Source organism: Pagrus pagrus, assembly GCF_965226575.1.
Source record: "Pagrus pagrus genome assembly, chromosome: 4".
NCBI classification, from domain to species: domain Eukaryota; kingdom Metazoa; phylum Chordata; class Actinopteri; order Spariformes; family Sparidae; genus Pagrus; species Pagrus pagrus.
Genome location: NC_140188.1, coordinates 28,184,796 through 28,203,862, shown reverse-complemented (window position 1 = coordinate 28,203,862; position 19,067 = coordinate 28,184,796). Strand labels below are relative to the sequence as shown.

At 42.2% G+C, this 19,067-nt stretch overlaps 3 protein-coding genes across 3 annotated transcripts; 1 reads left to right on the top strand and 2 right to left on the bottom strand.

Annotated features, from left to right (window-relative positions):
• Positions 1-659: 659 nt before the first annotated feature.
• Positions 660-8,948, bottom strand: dhrs12la (dehydrogenase/reductase 12-like a). Its single transcript, XM_084351287.1, has 10 exons — positions 8,840-8,948; positions 6,204-6,337; positions 5,516-5,598; positions 5,331-5,426; positions 5,093-5,174; positions 4,939-5,000; positions 4,199-4,303; positions 3,466-3,556; positions 3,174-3,311; positions 660-1,633 (listed from the first exon to the last, which is right to left on the bottom strand). Exons 1-10 carry the CDS (start codon positions 8,893-8,895, stop codon positions 1,518-1,520), a joined length of 963 nt encoding a protein of 320 aa, XP_084207413.1. The 5' UTR covers positions 8,896-8,948; the 3' UTR covers positions 660-1,517.
• A 775-nt stretch (positions 8,949-9,723) lies between these two features.
• ap1s3a (adaptor related protein complex 1 subunit sigma 3a) lies at positions 9,724-14,262 on the top strand. The gene is made up of 5 exons (XM_084351288.1): positions 9,724-9,946; positions 10,929-11,107; positions 12,305-12,413; positions 13,689-13,826; positions 13,913-14,262. Exons 1-5 carry the CDS (start codon positions 9,944-9,946, stop codon positions 13,946-13,948), a joined length of 465 nt encoding a protein of 154 aa, XP_084207414.1. The 5' UTR covers positions 9,724-9,943; the 3' UTR covers positions 13,949-14,262.
• Positions 14,263-14,334: 72 nt separating this feature from the next.
• scg2a (secretogranin II a) lies at positions 14,335-18,198 on the bottom strand. Its single transcript, XM_084351285.1, has 2 exons — positions 18,091-18,198; positions 14,335-16,635 (listed from the first exon to the last, which is right to left on the bottom strand). The coding sequence occupies exon 2, from the start codon at positions 16,625-16,627 to the stop codon at positions 14,699-14,701; it is 1,929 nt and encodes a 642-aa protein (XP_084207411.1). The 5' UTR covers positions 16,628-16,635; positions 18,091-18,198; the 3' UTR covers positions 14,335-14,698.
• Positions 18,199-19,067: the final 869 nt, after the last annotated feature.

The following is a 19,067-nucleotide window of genomic DNA, read 5'->3' as shown; positions in this document are numbered from 1 at the left end:
TTTCTGTTCATTAGACATAGAAGCTTCTTCCAGGAATTACCTCTCATCATGTCCTTGTAACAGATTTAATTTGGGGATGAAAGTCTCCCTGGATGTGGAGCCTTAACTGCCCAGCAGATGGACAAGATGTCAAAGGTATGACGGATGGCAGGCCTTGCTGTTATCTTCAGATTGCTAGCCAGTTGCAGGAAGGAAGGAATAGATTTCATCATGTAATAAATGGTTGAGATGGAGCAGTTGTAGGAGTCATTGTGTCATCTTTAGTTCATCAAACACCAGAATGGGTGGCCTACATGTTGATAAGAGGCCACATCAACATGTTAAAGATGATTCATTTTCCAAAACACCATGGCCAATAATCTCAAACTCTGTAAATTGATTTCTGTTGGTTGACTTTTTCTCTTCAGATGCTTGTAAAATACACTCGCTGTTCCAACATGATGTTGTTAATGTATATCTCAAAATAATTGTATTTTTAAATACTTTTGTTGACAATACAATTGTTGACTTAAGTCTCTCTGTCTTGGTTTGACGGCACAGAGAGACTAAAGAACTGATGCTTAATAAAGATATTCTGATATGTTTATTCGACTGTTTTCGTTTGTTTTTGTATCAACTCAATCTCAATATAACTCAGCAGTACAATGAGACACAAAACATTGAGCCATTTTCTTTATTCAAGCAAGCATTTACAAGATAAACTCAAGCCAAAGTCACAGTCGGTATATGGTATTTTTTAAAAGTGCTGGTTAGATATTACTGAGTCTTAAATACATGTTTTATTGCACATCTCACATGATGCTGCCGTGTGGTGTATTCAAGGCACTCGACCAATGGAGAGAGCACCTCATCTCCAGCCTGAGCACAAGCTGCACTACAATACAGCAAATACACAAGTTATTGACATGTTGACATGGCTGTTAAACACACATCACTTGGAACGTTTGTAAGTCATCAAGACAACAAGTATGAGATTGAACCCATGGCTGGTGTTGTGAAGTAATAATGCAGTGTGTGTGTGTGTGACTTTGGTCATATCAGATTCCCATCTGATTGACAACTTTCATAAAGTCAAAGTAACAGACTGGATTGTGTGTGTGTGTGTGTGTGTGTGTGTGATTTATGAAGGTGCTCTCTCCATCAGCAAGATACAACCTTTGAAAGCAGCATCACTATCAAATCCGCTAAAGTTACATTTTAGTCCTTTTAAAGCTCACAAATAGGAAAAGGTGTCATCATATAAATAGTTAGCGAGCATTACAGATCCCCAGTTATAGGTGAGCATAATGTGGTACTGTAAGGCTTGGGTTTCATAGTATTTCTTCATTCAGTTCAATTTTAAGACCATAGGTAGTGTTAAAAACTGCAAATGCTTTGAAAAAAAAATGGACCCAGATCTGCTCCCTCTGCTGGAGTGTGTTACATCATCATGGGGATGAAACGCTGAGTCCAGCCTCGGTCAGTATGAACAGAAGGTGTTAGTGTTGGCGGTGTATCGGCGACCAGTTCCTGCTGTCTCAATGTGGCTGAAACGTCTTGGCCAAGTCCTCCAGCAGAGACAATAACTTCTGCTCCTCCAGGGGAGAGCTGTGGGTCCAGGCCAGCGGCAGGTGGGTGGACACCATCTTCCGGTCTGGGCAAAAACACACAGGTTAACATCCAGGTTTATCTATTGACTTTTGTGTAGAACCTAACCCCATGTTTATGTAATATTGATTTCAACAAGTTGTTAGAAGGTCAGCTTTTATATGGCCTGTGTTTAAAAGGCAATAGAGACCAGACACAACATTTCCATAGATCCAGGCTTCTCTCCCGACACTGACACATGATTCAAATGCCAAGGTTTCAGCAAATACACCAAGTTCAATCTGAGACTTTTTAGACCTTTTTATTACCACACTGAATGCAATTTAATGCAATTTTCTCACAGTCACACTGGCCAAAGTATAACGGAAAACCAATAGGGAAGATGTGGCCTCAAACTATTTATTACTATACTCTTTGCCTCTTTCTTTTCTTCAAGTGTTTTTCATCGCTTGGCCTGTTTGGTAGTATGAGTCTAATGAGTCTAATTGGTTGCTTTCCCTGTTCCGCCATTGCCGGTAAAACAGGAGAATCCTGCAGACAGCACCGCCTCTTTATGAAATTCTCTGTCCTGATTGGGTAAAGTGGGCTGGGATACCAGAAATGTTCTTTTCTCTTTTACAGCAAGGAAAGGAGGAGGAGACGTTGGTTACTGACCAAACACTCTATGACAGTGATTACTGTTGGAATACAAGAAAATAATGCTTACAGCAGCTTTAACCAATTAAAAATGATTTGCTTATTTAAGTTTTTACTAAGATCAACACTTATGAAACAATGAGCTTCTTGGTTGCTTGTGCATATCAAGATCCAATTGGAATCTGGATTTGTACAAGATTGGATCCCAGGACTTGTACGCTCATGCAAATGACAAAAAAAAAAAAAGTGTTGCCACGATAGTAATAAATATTGACAGCTTGACAGCTGCTACAATTTTGGCACCTACAGCCGTTTGGCTGAGTAAGTGAAGAAAAAGCCAAGCAGACAGCTTGCCTGACACCTCAGGTATAAAGCAACATGTTCCAGTGTCTTCTGTCACTCAAACATGTCCTCTCCCTGTCACTGTCACTTCATATTGGTATTACATAAATTCACTGACAGAACGAGGTGGACCAACCTACCTACAATTAAAACTGGATCATATGGATCACATCACACAACAAGATGAATGCAGCATGTTTGTGTCTGTGAGACTATAGCCTCCCTCTACAAGGCCACTGGGGTCTTTGTGTGTGTGCGTGTGTGTGTGTACGTCCTACTAAAGTGCATTTGTGAGTGTGCGTTTGCGCATAGAGGCACTGTACTCCTTGGCAGTATCTGGCACCAAAAGCAACCCACTCCAGCTGCAATGGACACAGGCCAAACCGTCACACAAACACACACAGACACACACACACACACACACACACGCACCATGCCGACCCACAACTGACAAACGCATAATTCAGCCAACGGTCTTCTTCTTTTTGTAATCTTGGGTCACCAAAATTACATTTTTGTCTGGTTTGACACACTTTTTAATACACTAATCCCTAATAGATAAGCAGGTAAATGAAAATGACAAAGATTGCATGCATTTTGCAGCATACCCTGGTAGAAACGTCCGCTGGGGTTTGTGATTGCAGCCTCAGAGATAGCCAGCCAGACTACAGTGTCGGCCCCCTGCTCCGGGGTCCTCAGACTCTCCTTCATAGAGCTGTGGAAGTCGGGCATGGCATTAGCCACCGCTGGGATGCACAGGAAAAGAGAGAGAGAGAGAGACAGAGAGAGAAACAAACTACAATAAGTTTTAGGTAGAGATCATCTTTTTTTTATAGAGAATGAACTTTGTCCTGGCTGTTAATTCTCATTGTTGTGCCTGTTTGTGTGAGCTGGCCATACCTGGAGTGTCGACCCAGCCAGGATGCATGACGGAGAAGTTGATGTTAGTGTGAGTCTTGGCCAGCTGCTCTGTCATCACCACCTGCTGCCTCTGAAACACACACACACACACACACACACACACACACACACACACACACACACACACACACACACACACACACGAATAAGTGTGTCTATGCAGTGATGATATCTAAAGGGTTGGACTGCAAGGAGGTAAAACACATGAAAAAGACAAGGGGCTCAGATTTGAGATATCCAGGCTCGGTGTCATAATGAATCACAGTGACCTACGACATCACACGAAACAGGATTTATTTTACATCGGCTGTTAAAGGATGTTACTGTTTCTGGACCAAAACAATGCCTTTGCCAATATTTGTCTTCATACCATCAATTACACAATTTAATTGAGGTTCATTGTAGTGCTAGTGAACTCTACAGTCACCAGATAATCAAAAAGCCTACACCCTATCATTCATGTCAAAGGTAAACAAAATATTTCAGGACCTGATCAATGAATTATCTCAATGAATAACAAAAGGCCAATATCAGCTGCAATATGCAAACTGCAATAGACTAATCACACTCTTCTAGGTTTTTCTTTCAATAATACATTTGACATGAAAATAGATCATCTATGTCTTGTTTCTTAATAACCTCAGAGCACTTAAGGACAGAATAGCGAGACAGTCCATCACATTCATTAGCAGGCTTCGAGCTGACTTCTTACTTTGTGCTGGGCGTAGACCATGGTGCCGTCATAGCGGCCCCTCTCAGACTGCAGGTTTCCTGTCCTGAGCTTCTGCACCAACATCCCCCCTGATGACACTGTGATCTGAACATGGACCAATGGAAACATGGGTGAGGGGCAAAAGAGCGAGCTAGGTTTAATATGGGCATGATATTAAATTATATTTAAAATCAGGTCAGCACACTGCATTTTACTGTGCACAGTATATAGTGGTATATTTATTGAAGTATTATATTCAAAGGTGTTATTGAGCCCTACCATTAGCTAGAGTCACTAAGACTCCTGATTGCAGATAAAACACAGATACCTTTAAGTAATATTTTAAAAAACGATGATCCCATGGAAAAACTAGGATAAAATATGATACACAATAATACATTTATCATTTTAAATAAATCCATTGGGTTTGTTCTGCAGCCTGTGGCCCTGTGTCATTAGGCAATAATCCCCTATTCTTTGTTACTCCTTTTTTCAGGATGCTTTCTGAGAAAATGTCTCATTGGTGTGACCAGCAATGAACCAGCAAATAGCCATGGCCCAAACCCATTAAATGCTCATTAAAATGATGGATTACATTGACCAGTGCAGCAAAATCTAAAGTCTATGAGGTGTTCATAAAAGTTTTTAAAACACCTGGAGTCTATAACTACTGTGAGATAAGACAGACAGATAGCAGGAGATCGTGACAGTGTGAAATAAACATAGCTTGTGTGTCTCACCACTCTGGGATCTGCACTCTTCTCCAGCAAGGGAATCAGACTCTTAGTGAGGATGTAAACCCCTAGTGGACGATAAAAACACTTTTCATAACCAACCCCATGTTTCCTTCCCATTAACGTTTTCTTCTAACCTCAATCCTGACATTTGACTCACCAAGGACGTTGGTAGCAAAGCTTTTCTCGAGCCCCTCAGCATTCACATCCCTCTGACTCATTATGGAGCCTGCATTATTGATCTGCACAACACATGAGACAATCATTTTCCCACTTATATTGATCCAAAACATATAAAAAATATATAAGAGAAGAGAAGAGAAGTGAAGTGCTACAAAACCTAAAGACAACACTGATAGATTGGCATGTATTTCAAAATATGAAAATCAGTAACTCACCAGCACATTGAGAGCCTTGTACTTTCTCTTGAAAGCCTCAGCAAACTCCCAGACCTTCTTGGTCTCAGACAGGTCCAGGATGTGGACATAGACCTCCTGTAATGACATTTAGAGTAATGAATGATCTCACGTCTGGGGAAACAGTCGGCCCCGTATTTTTTTTGAAGAAGTGAGTCATACTGTACTTTATTTCCCGTCTCCTTAATGATATCAGCCCTCGCCTCCTCGGCCTTGTCTTTGTTCCTGCACACCATGTGGATCGTTCCACCTGTGACGAGCATGACATGGAATAAACATTATTCTTTAGCAGCTGATGAATACACACATATTCAAGATGAAAAGAAGTAAGTAAAGAAGTAAGTAGAGTATTCGATTTATTTTCAAGTTTATACACTCAAACATGTTTTTATTACAGCGCACAGAATATCCAAATGAATCAGGACATGTTTGTCACAGTGAGTTAGACCTATTCACACATCACTGAGAAATCCTTCTGTCCTTTGTGATGGTATTTGAAAGGGAGCAGAGGATACAGTAACGGAGAACACACAGACCTACAGCTGCCTGGGCTGTGAAGACATTTCTGGAATTCAGGGAAATCAAAAATCATTTATATTTAGGCTGTGCACCAATTAAGTCAGTCTTTTCCTTTCATTTCCAGGAAAGTACCAACTAAACATTAAAAATGTTTTAATTGTGTCATTCTTTAGGGTTTCATTCATGGTCTTGGATTAAAGTAAGTACTCCAGTTCCAGCTGATTGTAGGGCTGGGCAATATAGTCCTAGCTGATGGTTTGTATGATCCAAAATAGGAAAGTGCTGCAATTACTCTTCCACATGTATGAGCTGAAAAACAGGCAGTAGGATTGGTACCTCTCTTAGCGATGGCCATGGCAGTGGCTTTCCCGATGCCACTGTTGGCTCCTGTTATCATGAAGGCACGTCCAGCCATGGACACCTCCAGGTCCTTCTCCACAAACCTCTTGGAGGCTGACAGGTAGGCATTCCTGCAGGACATCAACATTTACTGAATTATACTCATGTCAGCAACCTGTTTATATATAATGTATCCATGAGTCTGCTGTATAACTGTGCCTCAGCTCATCGATGTCAGGATAAGACTTTATACCATGAGACTGAAGGGGTCAAAATTAGAATCAGTGTAATAGTAAAGCAATAGTAAAGAAATAAATACAGATCCTTGAGAGATCAGAGTGTGTGAATGTCTGTTAATGTGTACAGCATGTGTGTGTTTGTGTGTGTTTGTGTGTGTGTGTGTGTGTGTGTGTGTGTGTGTGTGTGTGTGTGTGTGTGTGTGTGTGTGTGAGTGTGTGTGTGTGTGTGTGAGTGTGTGTTCAGGTCAGAGAGGGTCAGTGTTTGAGGTCAGCCTGGTTACTGTACATCTCTTCACAGCTTTACTGTACAGATACAATGAAGACGAGAGTGTGCCTGGCATCATCTCTGATGAGAAGGGGTTTAGGGTCAGACTACCGGCGATGACAACAGGATTGGTGTGTGTGAGTGTGTGTGTGTGTGTGTGTGTGTGTGTTAGAGCTTGTATGGCACCGAGGACTTCAATTCCCTCCATTGTCCTGGATGCCATTGTTGAGGGCGGCTGAAGGGGGGGATAAAGGGGACAAGGAGGGGGTAATACTGAGGCTAAATGCCTGCTCTGTTCGATGGTGTCATGCAGGGAGCTATTAGTGCAGGGTCAGAGCGGGTTGCCGGGCTGCTCTCTGGGAGAAAAGATAACACAGAACAAAGGGGAGATGGGAAACAATCACAAAACACCTCTTCAGACAGCTCGGTGAGCTGTATACTGATGAGGAAAGGCGCCTTAGGGCTGCGATGGATCAGATAGGACCGATAATACATCTAGAACCTCGTTGTGGTTGAACAACTGACTTATGGTCTTACGTGGCTCCTGCTGAGTCACTGAAAACTCTGATCAATTCATAAATCAATGATATTCATAGATGTGCCTCAGCTCCATTCTGTTCAATGATGCAGTGGAAATCAAAAGGTCTGTTAACTAAAACCTCAAGTCAGTGATCACCAACCACCAGCAGAAGCGGAGATTAGCTGTATGAAGTTACAAGCCCTTAAATAACCTTTCACCTAACCCAACCCTATGGAAACTATACATTTGCAAGTAACAATTATTTTCATTATACATTGATCTGTTGAAACATTTAGTGATGAAAGCATTGGTAATTTGGTCTGTTATATATCAGATAATAGAAAATAATGTTTAACACAATTTCCCAGGACAATCTCAATGAAAAGGCCTGAGAGCTCTGGTTTCCCTGTTTCTATTCATTCTGTCCTACTCTGTGAACGAGGCTAATGGAGTGAGATTAAATTCATATAATATTAATATAATTAATAAGATTATTATTTTGTCCACTGAGAGCAAGATGACATCTAGTATGCTACAGACCAAACCTTTACTAGCTTTAACTTACACATTTCCTGAATCCAATGAAAAACAGTGTGTTTAGGTAACACACAGATAGGAAGGCTTGAATTCAACACAGTGCTAATATGCACCTATGAAATAAAACCCCTAAATGTATTATTACAGCCAGTGAAAGGTAGAAAGAATTAGCTATTTTCAATGATGAAGAATTAATATAACATCTGGATTTTGTCATAGATGTGTGTGTAATAAATATTTACATTTAATACAAGTTTTAGGACAATAAAATAATCCCTCTTGGGAAAAAAAAGTCAAAATATCTAAAAAGTTGGGTTTTCAGCTCCAAAACTATATTTAGCAAGATCTGCGGTACTCGGGGGAGGAGGAGCAAATAATGAACTATATTAATACTACACAGGACCCAACAAATGTGGTTGCAAGAAAGTGAAAACTAGTGGAGATATGCATTTTTTAAAACTAAAGCATTGTGATTAATTTGCAATTCTGCAACAATTACTTTAATGAATACATGTTGCCAAGTATGCTCAGGGTTTCTTGGACGTTCAGGACACAATTTCAACCCCAAACAGAGAAAAATAAGCAGTTGGAGAGGCTACAGAGAGAGCATACACATACATGGAATAACAAAAATGATGAAATTAAGTTTTAGGGTCAAACTTAAAAAAAACTCATCACTTAAAAAGTATTTGGAGTACAGCTATAGGATTTCGCAAGGCCATGTGAATTTAATAGACACTTTAACATGAAAATGAAGCTGAATTCTTGCTGAGTTGGCATGGAAAGAGCCTATAGTGACATTTTAATGTCAAAGTGCCCTGTGATATTTTAAGAATCACAAATACAATAAAATCATCAGGCAGAAAATGACATTCAGTTTAATAGTTTAGGCATTAAACAGTCCACAAAACGACACCTTAATAATGTGTTTCCCTTCGAGCAGAGTTCTAACTGTGTCCTGATGTGGGTTTGCACACAGGACACAGCAGGAGGTCACAGACTGACTCCAGCTGCTCAGGCACTGCAGTGCTGTGTATCATCAGCTGTATATGGAGAGATAAAGACATCTTACCTGGTGAACTCGGTCACTCCCTTCAGGAACCAGGCGGAGTTGCGGTACAGAGACATGGTGGCGCTCTGGAAGCCTCTCGCTGCTCTCAGCTCTCTCCTCCTCTTTTACCCTGGAACCCAAACCACGTGTGGCTCCACCGAATTAACATCAGCGGGGCGACAGCTCCAGCGGCCACCCAGCGGCACGGGGCGAGGATGGATGCGCTGTTCCTCCTGCATGTGCGCTGTCTTAGGAGTTTATTCTGCTGTGTAAGGAGACATCTCCCGTGACAATAAAATGGCTCCTCTCCCGCAAGTCAATAAAACAAAGGTCTTTACAGTAAGATGCGATATAAACTATAAACCCATAAACAGCAAAACACACTTAACAGATACAGATAACGAATCTACATAACCTAAATAAACTAGCTGACAGTTAGCTCAAGCTTTTACGCTCATCTGATCTGGGTAGCTTTGTGAATAGGAACTCAGCTGGTAGTGTTTGGTTTATAATAACTCCATAAGTGGAAATATATGTCAAGACAGAGTTAATATTATGGAAGAGGACGAGAATGTATTCAAAAACAGTGACACACTTGAAGGATGGTAAAATATAATAAAATAAAATAAAATGCTCCTATAGGAGACTGTTAGCCTGAAGGGAGATTAAAAAATAGGGGTGGGGGTGGGGGGGGAGTTAATTTAGCAACACAACATTCTCATGATTATGACACAGTATGACGACTTTTTTTTTTTTTTTTTTTTTTTTTTTTAACTAACTCTTTCTATTTCTTTCTGTTTATTGTAGGACACAACTCAGTGGTCCATAAACATGTGTCCTCCTCACTGCCTGCCCCGCACTGTGCCGCCTCACCTGTCCGTGCTGGCTGCAGCCTGTGCGCAGCTCTGCCCGGCGGCCAGCCCACAGCCAATCCGCCGCTGGAGCGCAGCGGGGCGCGGCTCTGACCGGAGAAGGTGTGAGCGCACGGATTTCTGGGAAGATCTACAATGTCGCCGCATCTCAAAACACACGAGATGCAGTAGGCTCTGACTGTAGCACTGTGGGTTCGGGTTTAAGCCTGAAGGATTTGAACTTGGGTGACCTCTTCTGGACTGCTGCCTCAAAATGGTGAGTGTCACCATTTTTTTTTTTTAAATCCATGCACCTGTTGGCAATAAATGGTGCCACGCTGCAATAAACGCCAAAGTCAGTTACTGTCTCTTTACACTACTTCTTTGTTTCTGCACATTAGTACTTCCTTGATCAAAGGTCGTTTATTTGATACTGCAGGTGGCGTTATTCTATTCAACACCCTGATAGTTTGCGTTCATCACCATTTTATTAAGTTTATTTAAGTTTTTATTAAGTTTTTATTAAGTTTTTGCAAGGTAACAACCATTCCATGTCTGATAATTAATGCAAATCTCCAAACGCTGCTTTCATTTGCATATGTTTAAATGTGCTTTTTTTAATTTGAAGACAAGTATTAAACAATATGAATGAAGGCGATATCACACAAAATAATCATATAGCATTCATGTATTTGAAATCCTTCTTCATATTTGTCCAGCCACCACACAGGCGTGTTCAAGTTGCACCTGCTCCTTCCTTACTCCACATGTCCTGCTTTATCAGAAGCAGTGCTGCGTACAGCTGTACCTCAGGGCAAAGAGCTCTTATTAATTGCCCTTGCACAACACACAGATTGTTTTTACTGTGTTATTGCACTCACGGTGATGTAGACGTGTTATATTTCCCAGGTGATCTTCATTCACATTTCTAGTTGCGAAACCTAATTGCTGTGTGGTGGTTGTTTGTGGTTGTGGGCAGCTCTGACTCACTGCAGTTGAAGGTGGAGGTTTGGGCGTGTGTGAGCGTATGTGTGTTTGCACATGCATGTGTTCATGAGTGTGTGTGTGTTTGGTTTGCTTTGCTGAAAGGCTGCACATTGATCACCTTTCAGTTACGTCTTTTACCGTCACGACCCTCCTGTTTTGCCATGGTACACCCTGTTTTGCAGTTCTCCATAAACACTGCAAGACAAAAATCCCTTGAATTTTCAGAAGTCAATGTTTTCCTCTCTTGTTTCCCCACTTTCTGCCCTCTCCAGATGCACTTTCTGTTGCTGTTCAGCCGGCAGGGGAAGCTGCGGCTGCAGAAATGGTTCGTACCAATAACAGAGCGGGAGAAGAAGAAGGTGATCCGGGACATGATGATGCTGGTGTTGGCCCGTCAACCACGTTCCTGCAACTTCATCCAATGGAGGGACCTCAAGATTGTTTACAAGAGGTGCTTTTGATTTGTGTTATAATTACAAGATATTTTAATTTCATGGCAGATACAGGCTTGTCTGTTGAGCAGAAACCACCTTTGACTCTGCTCACGATTAATGCTTAACTTGTGACCTCTTTCAAAACACCCGCTGATAACAGACACACCCATTATCAACAATGAGTTAACAAGACCTGGACAGAGTCAAGGGGCAGTTAAACTCACAGAGCCTGACCTAGATTGCCGATTGGACCATTACAGTGATGGTGCAACACAGTGCTATTCCTCATCTCATCTCCTTCACAGTCTTGTAATTAAAGTAGAGTTACCGGGAGTGGACAAATTAAGAGGAACAGCTCACAGGATAATGTGATCCAAATTAAGTGTAAAGTCAGGGCTTCTTGACTTAGCAACGTGCTGCCGGAGGAGATCAGGCAGGATAGAACTGTTTCTTCTTCTAAATCTCTTTTAAAGACACGTTGTCTTAGAGTGGCTTTCTCCTGAATTGCTCTCTACCTTTTTTATTTTGTTTTTAATATAATTTCCAGTATTTTTGAATGTCTTTCTTTGCTTTTTTTTATTATTGTATGATTTGTGCTTTTGTTTGTCATTTACTTGTTTTTATGTCTTTGTTTACATGTTTTAATATTCAAAAAACACATTATTTTTCTCATACAGTCCATTGCTGTAGCACCTCTATTCACTCCCATCCCAAAAAGCCCAGTCAGCTCTGATTGGTCAGCTCTGACGGGCCGGAGCAGACACCGCCCACTGTGTCTCTGCATCAGCTCTGCCGATGTTATGCAACCATGGCCATGCTTGGGGCGTGGCTGAGGGTGGTGACTGTATAGTTGTGACATCACAAACTCACAGGAAGTCCTGAAGGCTTGTTTCAAGGAATATTTTCCTTGTTTGCATTTCTCCATGGATTGAGAGTTTTGATACTTACAGTTTTATATAGCACCTACAAATGCTTTATAATCAAAAGGGACATGGAAATCTCACTTTCTCCAATATGGGACCTTTAAAACATGCACAATTACATTGAAACTTTCACAGTATATGCTTGTCCTTTTTAAAGCCTCTTTCTTACACTTCCAACACAAGTTTAATCCAAAATCCGCTGTACAGGCAGTCTTTAATTTTTCCTAGTTTCTTCTTAACAGTGTGGCAACTATGGCTGTAACACTCGAGCTTTGTCCTCTTCTAATGCAGGTATGCCAGTTTGTATTTTTGTACTGGTCTGGATGACCGGGATAATGAGCTGCTGGCCCTTGAAGTGCTGCACAGATATGTCGAGTTGTTGGATAAATACTTTGGAAACGTAAGTAGAGCCTGAAGTCATGGCTCAGGCAGAATTTACTTGTTGTTCCGAGACTCTGTTTAAATGTCCTCTGTGTTGTGAGTTAACCCTGCGCCCCCACACTGGGTGCTTTCAATTATTCTAGAGGGGACAGGAGGATGTTATATATCTTGACAAATTCATTAACACTAAAAATCTATACCTCACACATTCTTCTTCCTTTTCAAAACCTGGTGCCTACATTACAATGTAATTTAGCCACTGAGTGACATCACTGGAGGAAATTTATCAAAGCCACAAAAGGCTTTATATTATTATAATTAGTTAATAATTATTATTTTACATTGTAGTAGTTCTCCCCAAGAGGAACTGTAAACACACTTTAATGTATAAAATTGGTTACCCTTTAAAATGCTGCTATAACAGCCTCCACCTCTGTGAAAGCTTTTCCACAGGATTTTGGCTGCAGGGATTTGTTCACATTCAGACTTTAGAGCATCGGTGAGGTCTGATGTAGGTGCTCGGTGATCAAGTGTGAGTCAGAGTCAGAGTTCCAGATCATTGCAAATGGCGATGGAAAAAGGCAAATAGTTCATCAGCAGTTCATCCACACGAACCAGGACAATGACTTCTTGATGGAGCTGGTTTTGTGCACTGGGGCAATGTGATGTTGAAACAGAGGAGAGCCTAACCCAAACTATTGCCTCAAAGACAGAAGCACATTGTGTTTAAATATAATTGATGGCTGGTGTGACTTTAAGATTTCCCCAGACAAGGCACTGTAAAAAAGGAACGGGACAGAAAACCGTGAGGTTCAGTATTATCAATATATATTACAATAATGTACACAAAGGCTTTACATTACTTCTGTGTTCGTAAAACTAGCAAGAGTTCAACAACTACCCTATTCCTCTTGACTTTTTTTTTTTTTTTACCAGTCTGACTCCCCCTGGTGTCCATAATGTGCATCTGCTCCAGAATCACTTGAGGTCCAGCCAGCTTGGTTTGATTTAAAAACAAGGCCACGCCTTCAAATTTACTAAAACTCAGAGAATGAAACTGAAAATTGTGATTATAGATACAAAAGGGGGAGACATGGAAAAAGAGGCTGTTTATTAGTATCTTAAACACCTTGCCTGTTTTATTTTCTTTAATCAACTTGCTGTTTCTGTATCCTTTATTATATTCAGTAAGGGCCTGGTAGTCTTTGTCATCTTCTCTCATGGTATGGTTGATATTCATCAATGAAGTGTAATTTACCTCTGGTCTAATGGCTGGTCTGTTATTCTGTTTCAGGTGTGTGAGCTTGACATCATTTTCAACTTTGAGAAGGCTTACTTCATCCTGGACGAATTTCTGATGGGAGGAGAAGTTCAAGAAACATCCAAAGTAGCTGTGGGAGTATCTATTGAGGAGGCTGACACACTCCAAGAGGTAGTTCAGGGCACTGTTTAGTGGACGTGGGCTTTCCTTATGACTCATATGAAATGTGTTTTTTAAAATCTCTGCTCTGATCACAGACGATGGAGGAATACATGAGTAAACCCGCCTACTGAGCCAAGAGAAGACGAGGGTGTTTCACATTTCAAGACTTGAAGCAAAAGGTTTATCAGTCCGCAACATTTCTATTTAGTGACTAATAATGACTCACTTGGCTTAATGCTGCGGTGATACAGAAGCACAAACCTGGGGATTCGTTCTCATCTCTTCATACGTTTTAAGAATTGTAATTGTTTTTTTAATCTGTCAGTGCCTCGTATTGTTAAATCTCAGGGTTTTTTAAAAGTATGTTGTCCCCAGCTTATCTAAATACTTTTTTCATGTTTGAATATGTTTTTGTATACTTTATAGTGATTCATGTAGAGCAAGGGAAAGTTTATGTTGATACTGATGCACTGTGTGACGTGAGTAAATGAAGAAACACGACACGGTAAGGAAAAAATATAGTCAATGCTTTATTAACCTCAGGTATGTCACATAAGACCACACTTAAGAAAGAGTTACCAAAAAACACAAGTGAATCGAGGGAATCCAACACTGATTTTGGTTATGTGTGTGTTTGTGTGTGCAAGGCTGGTGAGTCACGTGTTCTGGTTGTTAAGTGTTAACTCATATTTTTAAAAAGAAAACATCAAATGAATGTCTGAACACTATTTCCTGCTAATAAAGAAGAACTTGTGTATACCTACAGAATAACTAAAGTTGACTGCATGTTTTATTCTTCAAAATACTTTATTTTCACCCTCTCCCTCCACCCAAACAATATATATATATATATTTATATGTATATGTATCTACAGCTTTATTTATATTCCATGGGCAGTTTTGGCATCAGAATCACTTTCTTCAGTTTCTGGGTTCAGGTAACTCAGCAATTTCATCACCGCCACATTATCAAAGCCTTGCACCTGTGTGTCGCTGCCCCTCTCGTCATCCTCGGACTGTCTCTTTTCATTCAGGCTTTTATCTGAGTCCATTTGATCAAAATAATCCTGTATCGCCTGTTCAAAAGAGCCCGTCACGCTCTGTCCATCTTCGTCCCGCTTTTGGCTTGCCTTGTTGTTCCTGCTGTACGCGGGTTTTGGATACCGTGCCAGCATCTGAGCTGCTAAATACGCTGCCAGTTCATCCTCGTCCACGGTGTCATCGTAGTCGGTCTTTAATGTGCTGGGAAGGCGCCGTTGCGTGGGTGCGGATTCCCCCGAACGCCTCGGAGGCTGAGTGTGAAGTCGTGACAGCGAGCTTTTGTACTGCTTCCTGACAGGAGCACGATCCTCCCCGCCCCCTAACCCCAGGATGTTTAGTATCTCTTCTGTCCTCAGCTCTTCTGCGGTCTTTTGTCTGTCAGGAAAGCGTCTGTTGTAGAATAGAACTTGAGGGAACTTGTGTGTTTTCTTTGAGGCTATCTGAGAGAGCCTGTTCTCTGCTCTGGCTAATTGGTTGCTCTTTCGTGACTTGTCTTGATTCGCCATTTCTCCACTTTTTAGCATGTCCACCAGGTCTTCAGGCGGGATCTGATACTTCTGTGATATCTGAATGAGCTGGTAGATGGCACGGGGATCTACGTTATCTCTATACTGTGACTGAGCCACTCTCCTCTCAGCCCTCTCCTTCTCCTCTTCCTCTATCTCCCGCTTCTGCTCTTCCTCTTCTGTTTTCTCCAGCACTTTCAGAAGGTAATAGTCCACCAGCTTGGCAACATCATCTTGATCATTTGACCTCTTGACTGGGTAGCCTTCATCATCTTCCTCTTCATCATCCTCATCAGCTTCTTCATCGTCGTCATCGAGGTAATCAAGCCCTCGATTAGCCTCATGTTTGTTCTCCCTCTCCTCCTCCTCCTCTTCCTCTTCCTGTTCTTGTAGTGGGCCCCAGTCTGCGAGATCCCCGCCTACGCCATCGTATGCCACATTCCTTGCATTAAACACATCATCATCTTCTTCCTCACCGTCCTCCTCCATGTCATCCTCCTCATCTTGGCGCTTGGGCATGATCTTCGCACTCGTCAGCTTGTCCAGTTCGTCGAACACAGACTGCAGAGTTGCCAGGTTCTGAGGCGTGTACTTCTCTTCCACGTTCTCGTTGGTGCGTTTGAAGGGGCTCTCATGCTCCAGATCTGGGCCCTCCTCTTCCTCTTCCTCATCCCCCTCACCCTCTTCCTCATCCTCAAACATTAGTGGCAGCTTCTTGTGAGGCCTGATGCCATGTTGCTTCTGCTGCACCCTGGGGAACATGCCGTCCTTTAGGCCCGCCCCTTCGACACTGGGGTGAAGTGAAGCTGGCTTGGAGGCCTTTTCCGTCTGCTGGAGGGTGCTGAGCACAGCCTGGAGCAGCTCTTCACTCTTATCCTCCCTTCCCTCCTCTGTTTCCTCCTCTTCCTCATCCTCATCTTTGCTCTGTATAGGGTTAGAAGCCAGTCTCAGCATGGCACGCAGCTTCTCTGCATCATCCATGTGGCTGGCATCGTATCCTGTAGTGAGAGGAGCATGCTGCTGGGAGTCCGTGCCAGTTCTTTGACGGAGGCTCTCTATGTACTCCAAAGCTTTGAGCATGTCAGCATTAGGAGCCTGGTGGACATTTCCTCTCTGGGAGTCTGATTCGCTTCCTCGCAGTCTGTGCTCTCTAAGAGAAGCCCCGTGCACGCCGGGGGAACTGAGGAGGAGGAGGATTAAGAGGTTGGCACAACAGACGAAGAAAGGTTCGCCTGCTGTGAAGGTCTTGGGGAGCGACGGCATGGTGACGCCTGCAGAGGAAAGATAAAGAGGCACATGTCAGCACTGACCTTTACACATTAAGCTAACAGGTTCGCAACGGTTGCCGCTCTGGCATTTCTTAAATGTCTTTTGCTCTTATCATCACTTTAAATGTCTGGTCTGATGATAAGATCACAGACCAATGCGACATTTGTATTGATGTAAAGGCAGGAGATCAGATTTATGTTTGGAGCTATGGCTTTTGCTTTGGTGTATACCAGGTCAAACACCTCAGTTTATCTTGACAATACTGTACTGCCTAACAAAATCCAGTCAACAAATGGTATATATATATATATATATATATATATATATATATATATGTATATATAATTTTTGATTTTGTTAGGCAGTATAGTAACTTTATTTAGACCTATTTTAAATGTTTTTACGTTATTTTTAACTGCATTTTTAAAATAAACATATCACATATACGTCGTTCTTACAGTTTTCATGGAAACTAAATCGAATGCAGAAGCAAGCAGTGGCCAATCTTCATTTTAATAATAATAATAATAATAATAATGATGATGATGATGATGATGATGATGATGATAATGATGATGATGATGATGGAGATAATATTGTGTGATATATTACTGGGTCAACAGTGTGTTTGTATCTTCCCCTGCCTGTTGCTGGTATTTTAGGATCAGCCAGCGGCAGTAATAGCAGCGGCATGCAGCTCTCGTGCAAATCTCATTAATCGTCAAATTGCTGCTCTCGGTGAGTCACGGCCCCGTTGTCAAGGTAACCCGGTAAGGCTGATGTTCCCACAGAACCTCTCCTTTAACCGCGGAGAACCTCTAAACCTAATTATCACTGTTTTTCAAGCTGTAAGTTTAATTGAACGATGTTCTGTTGGAACCAGTTGCCCTCAGGTGTCTGAATTCTGAAACATTCACACGAAACGTGTTTATTTATTTAATGAGACATTTTGACGCAAATGCGTGCTAAATTAATGTTAAACCCCTAATCCCCCTTTTTTGAGGCGGGAACTTTTTCTAAAACACGAGGAAGAAAAGAAAAACACGCAACAGAGCACGAGCGACGATGCAACGGCATGCTTTCGTCTTTTGGATTGGACCTTTACTTTTCCTTCATTTTTCCAGCCTCAATCTGATCCGCTGAACTTTTTTCTGTTTTTTTTTTGTTCTTTTTTTTTTTTAACCCGTGACAGAAAGACGCACTTAAGCGCAACAGAGCACAAGCAATTCTGAATAATCCGAGCCGAAGTGAGAACAAAGAAACTGCGGGCAACGCAACGCAACCTCCTCGCTTCAACATCTGTGGCGGTGCATCAGGTTGGAAAAGAGCTACTGTTAACAGAAGCCGGCTTAAGTTCACTGCGAAACAAACTCTATCGTCACGTAACGCGTGACAGACAGAAAACACATCTCGGTAGTGTAATGAGGGTCATGCAGTCAGTGACAGCCCAGTCTTACCTGTATGTAGTTAGTTTCTCCGGAGGCTCGCGGGTGAACTGAGCATCTCTCTGCGCGTCTCTTGGTGTGAGTCTGGTTTCAGCACCGCGGACAGCTCCTCCTGCTATTAGAGGGACCACCTGACTCGTGCGTCACAGAGCGAGGAGATATGCGACGCGCACACGCACGCATGCACACAGACGCACACGCACACACACACACACACACACACACACACAGTTAATTTGAGTCAGCCAAACAAAACTGCTTCCCTCTCCGAATATGAACTGACGCTGGTTGTGACCCAGCACGTCTCATTGGCTGCATAACGGCTTTTGTCGCAGCTTCTGTTGAAATGAATAAATTCATAATGGGTCTATATTTAGGACCATTGACTGACTAAAGACTAAAGACGGACTCTTCCTGTCTCGGCTGTGTGCAGCGACATGAACCGTGACAGAATGTATAAGCGTGTTTATGAAGAATGTGAGCATGTGAGAGAAGTGGAGGCAGAGCTGCTTAAACTCATTTACTGGCCTTTCAATGTCCTTTCTCTTCTCTTAATTGATAAGTAAATGCTGTTAAACTGCTGATAAACGCTTAATAAATGAATGTTTTCATTTTTTCCTTTTGTTTCTTCTCTGAAGGTTATACAGTGATAGTGTTGACTGTTGAACGGCTGTCGTCACTGACTGCTGTTGTGTCTCTGCTGCGGCACTGAGGGACGGAGACGGTTAAAGACCACCGATGACTCACACACGGACTCCGCCAGAGCCCGAGACGGGCGGGGTGACAGAGGGACTGCAGAGGGGAGTGTGTGCGTGCGTGCGTGCGTGCGTGTGCGTGCGTGCGTGTGTGTGTGTGTGAAAGAGAGAGAGAGTGCACTTTCGTCGTCACTGTGGTCTCTATTTTTGGCTGCCTGTCAAATCGTGTCTGGCATGGATCAGCGTGTGTGTGTGTGTGTGTGTGTGTGTGTGTGTGTTTACGTGCGCAGTTTC

Coding starts and splice junctions, on each gene's coding strand:
- scg2a (XM_084351285.1), bottom strand. CDS start 16,627: ATGCCGTCGCTCCCCAAGACCTTCACAGCAGGCGAACCTTTCTTCGTC.
- ap1s3a (XM_084351288.1), top strand. Junction 12,414..13,688: donor TGGATAAATACTTTGGAAAC/GTAAGTAGAGCC, acceptor ATTCTGTTTCAG/GTGTGTGAGCTTGACATCAT. Junction 13,827..13,912: donor AGGCTGACACACTCCAAGAG/GTAGTTCAGGGC, acceptor CTCTGATCACAG/ACGATGGAGGAATACATGAG.
- dhrs12la (XM_084351287.1), bottom strand. CDS start 8,895: ATGTCTCTGTACCGCAACTCCGCCTGGTTCCTGAAGGGAGTGACCGAG. Junction 5,599..6,203: donor CATGGCCATCGCTAAGAGAG/GTACCAATCCTA, acceptor TGCTCGTCACAG/GTGGAACGATCCACATGGTG. Junction 5,175..5,330: donor ACAAGGCTCTCAATGTGCTG/GTGAGTTACTGA, acceptor TGTGTTGTGCAG/ATCAATAATGCAGGCTCCAT.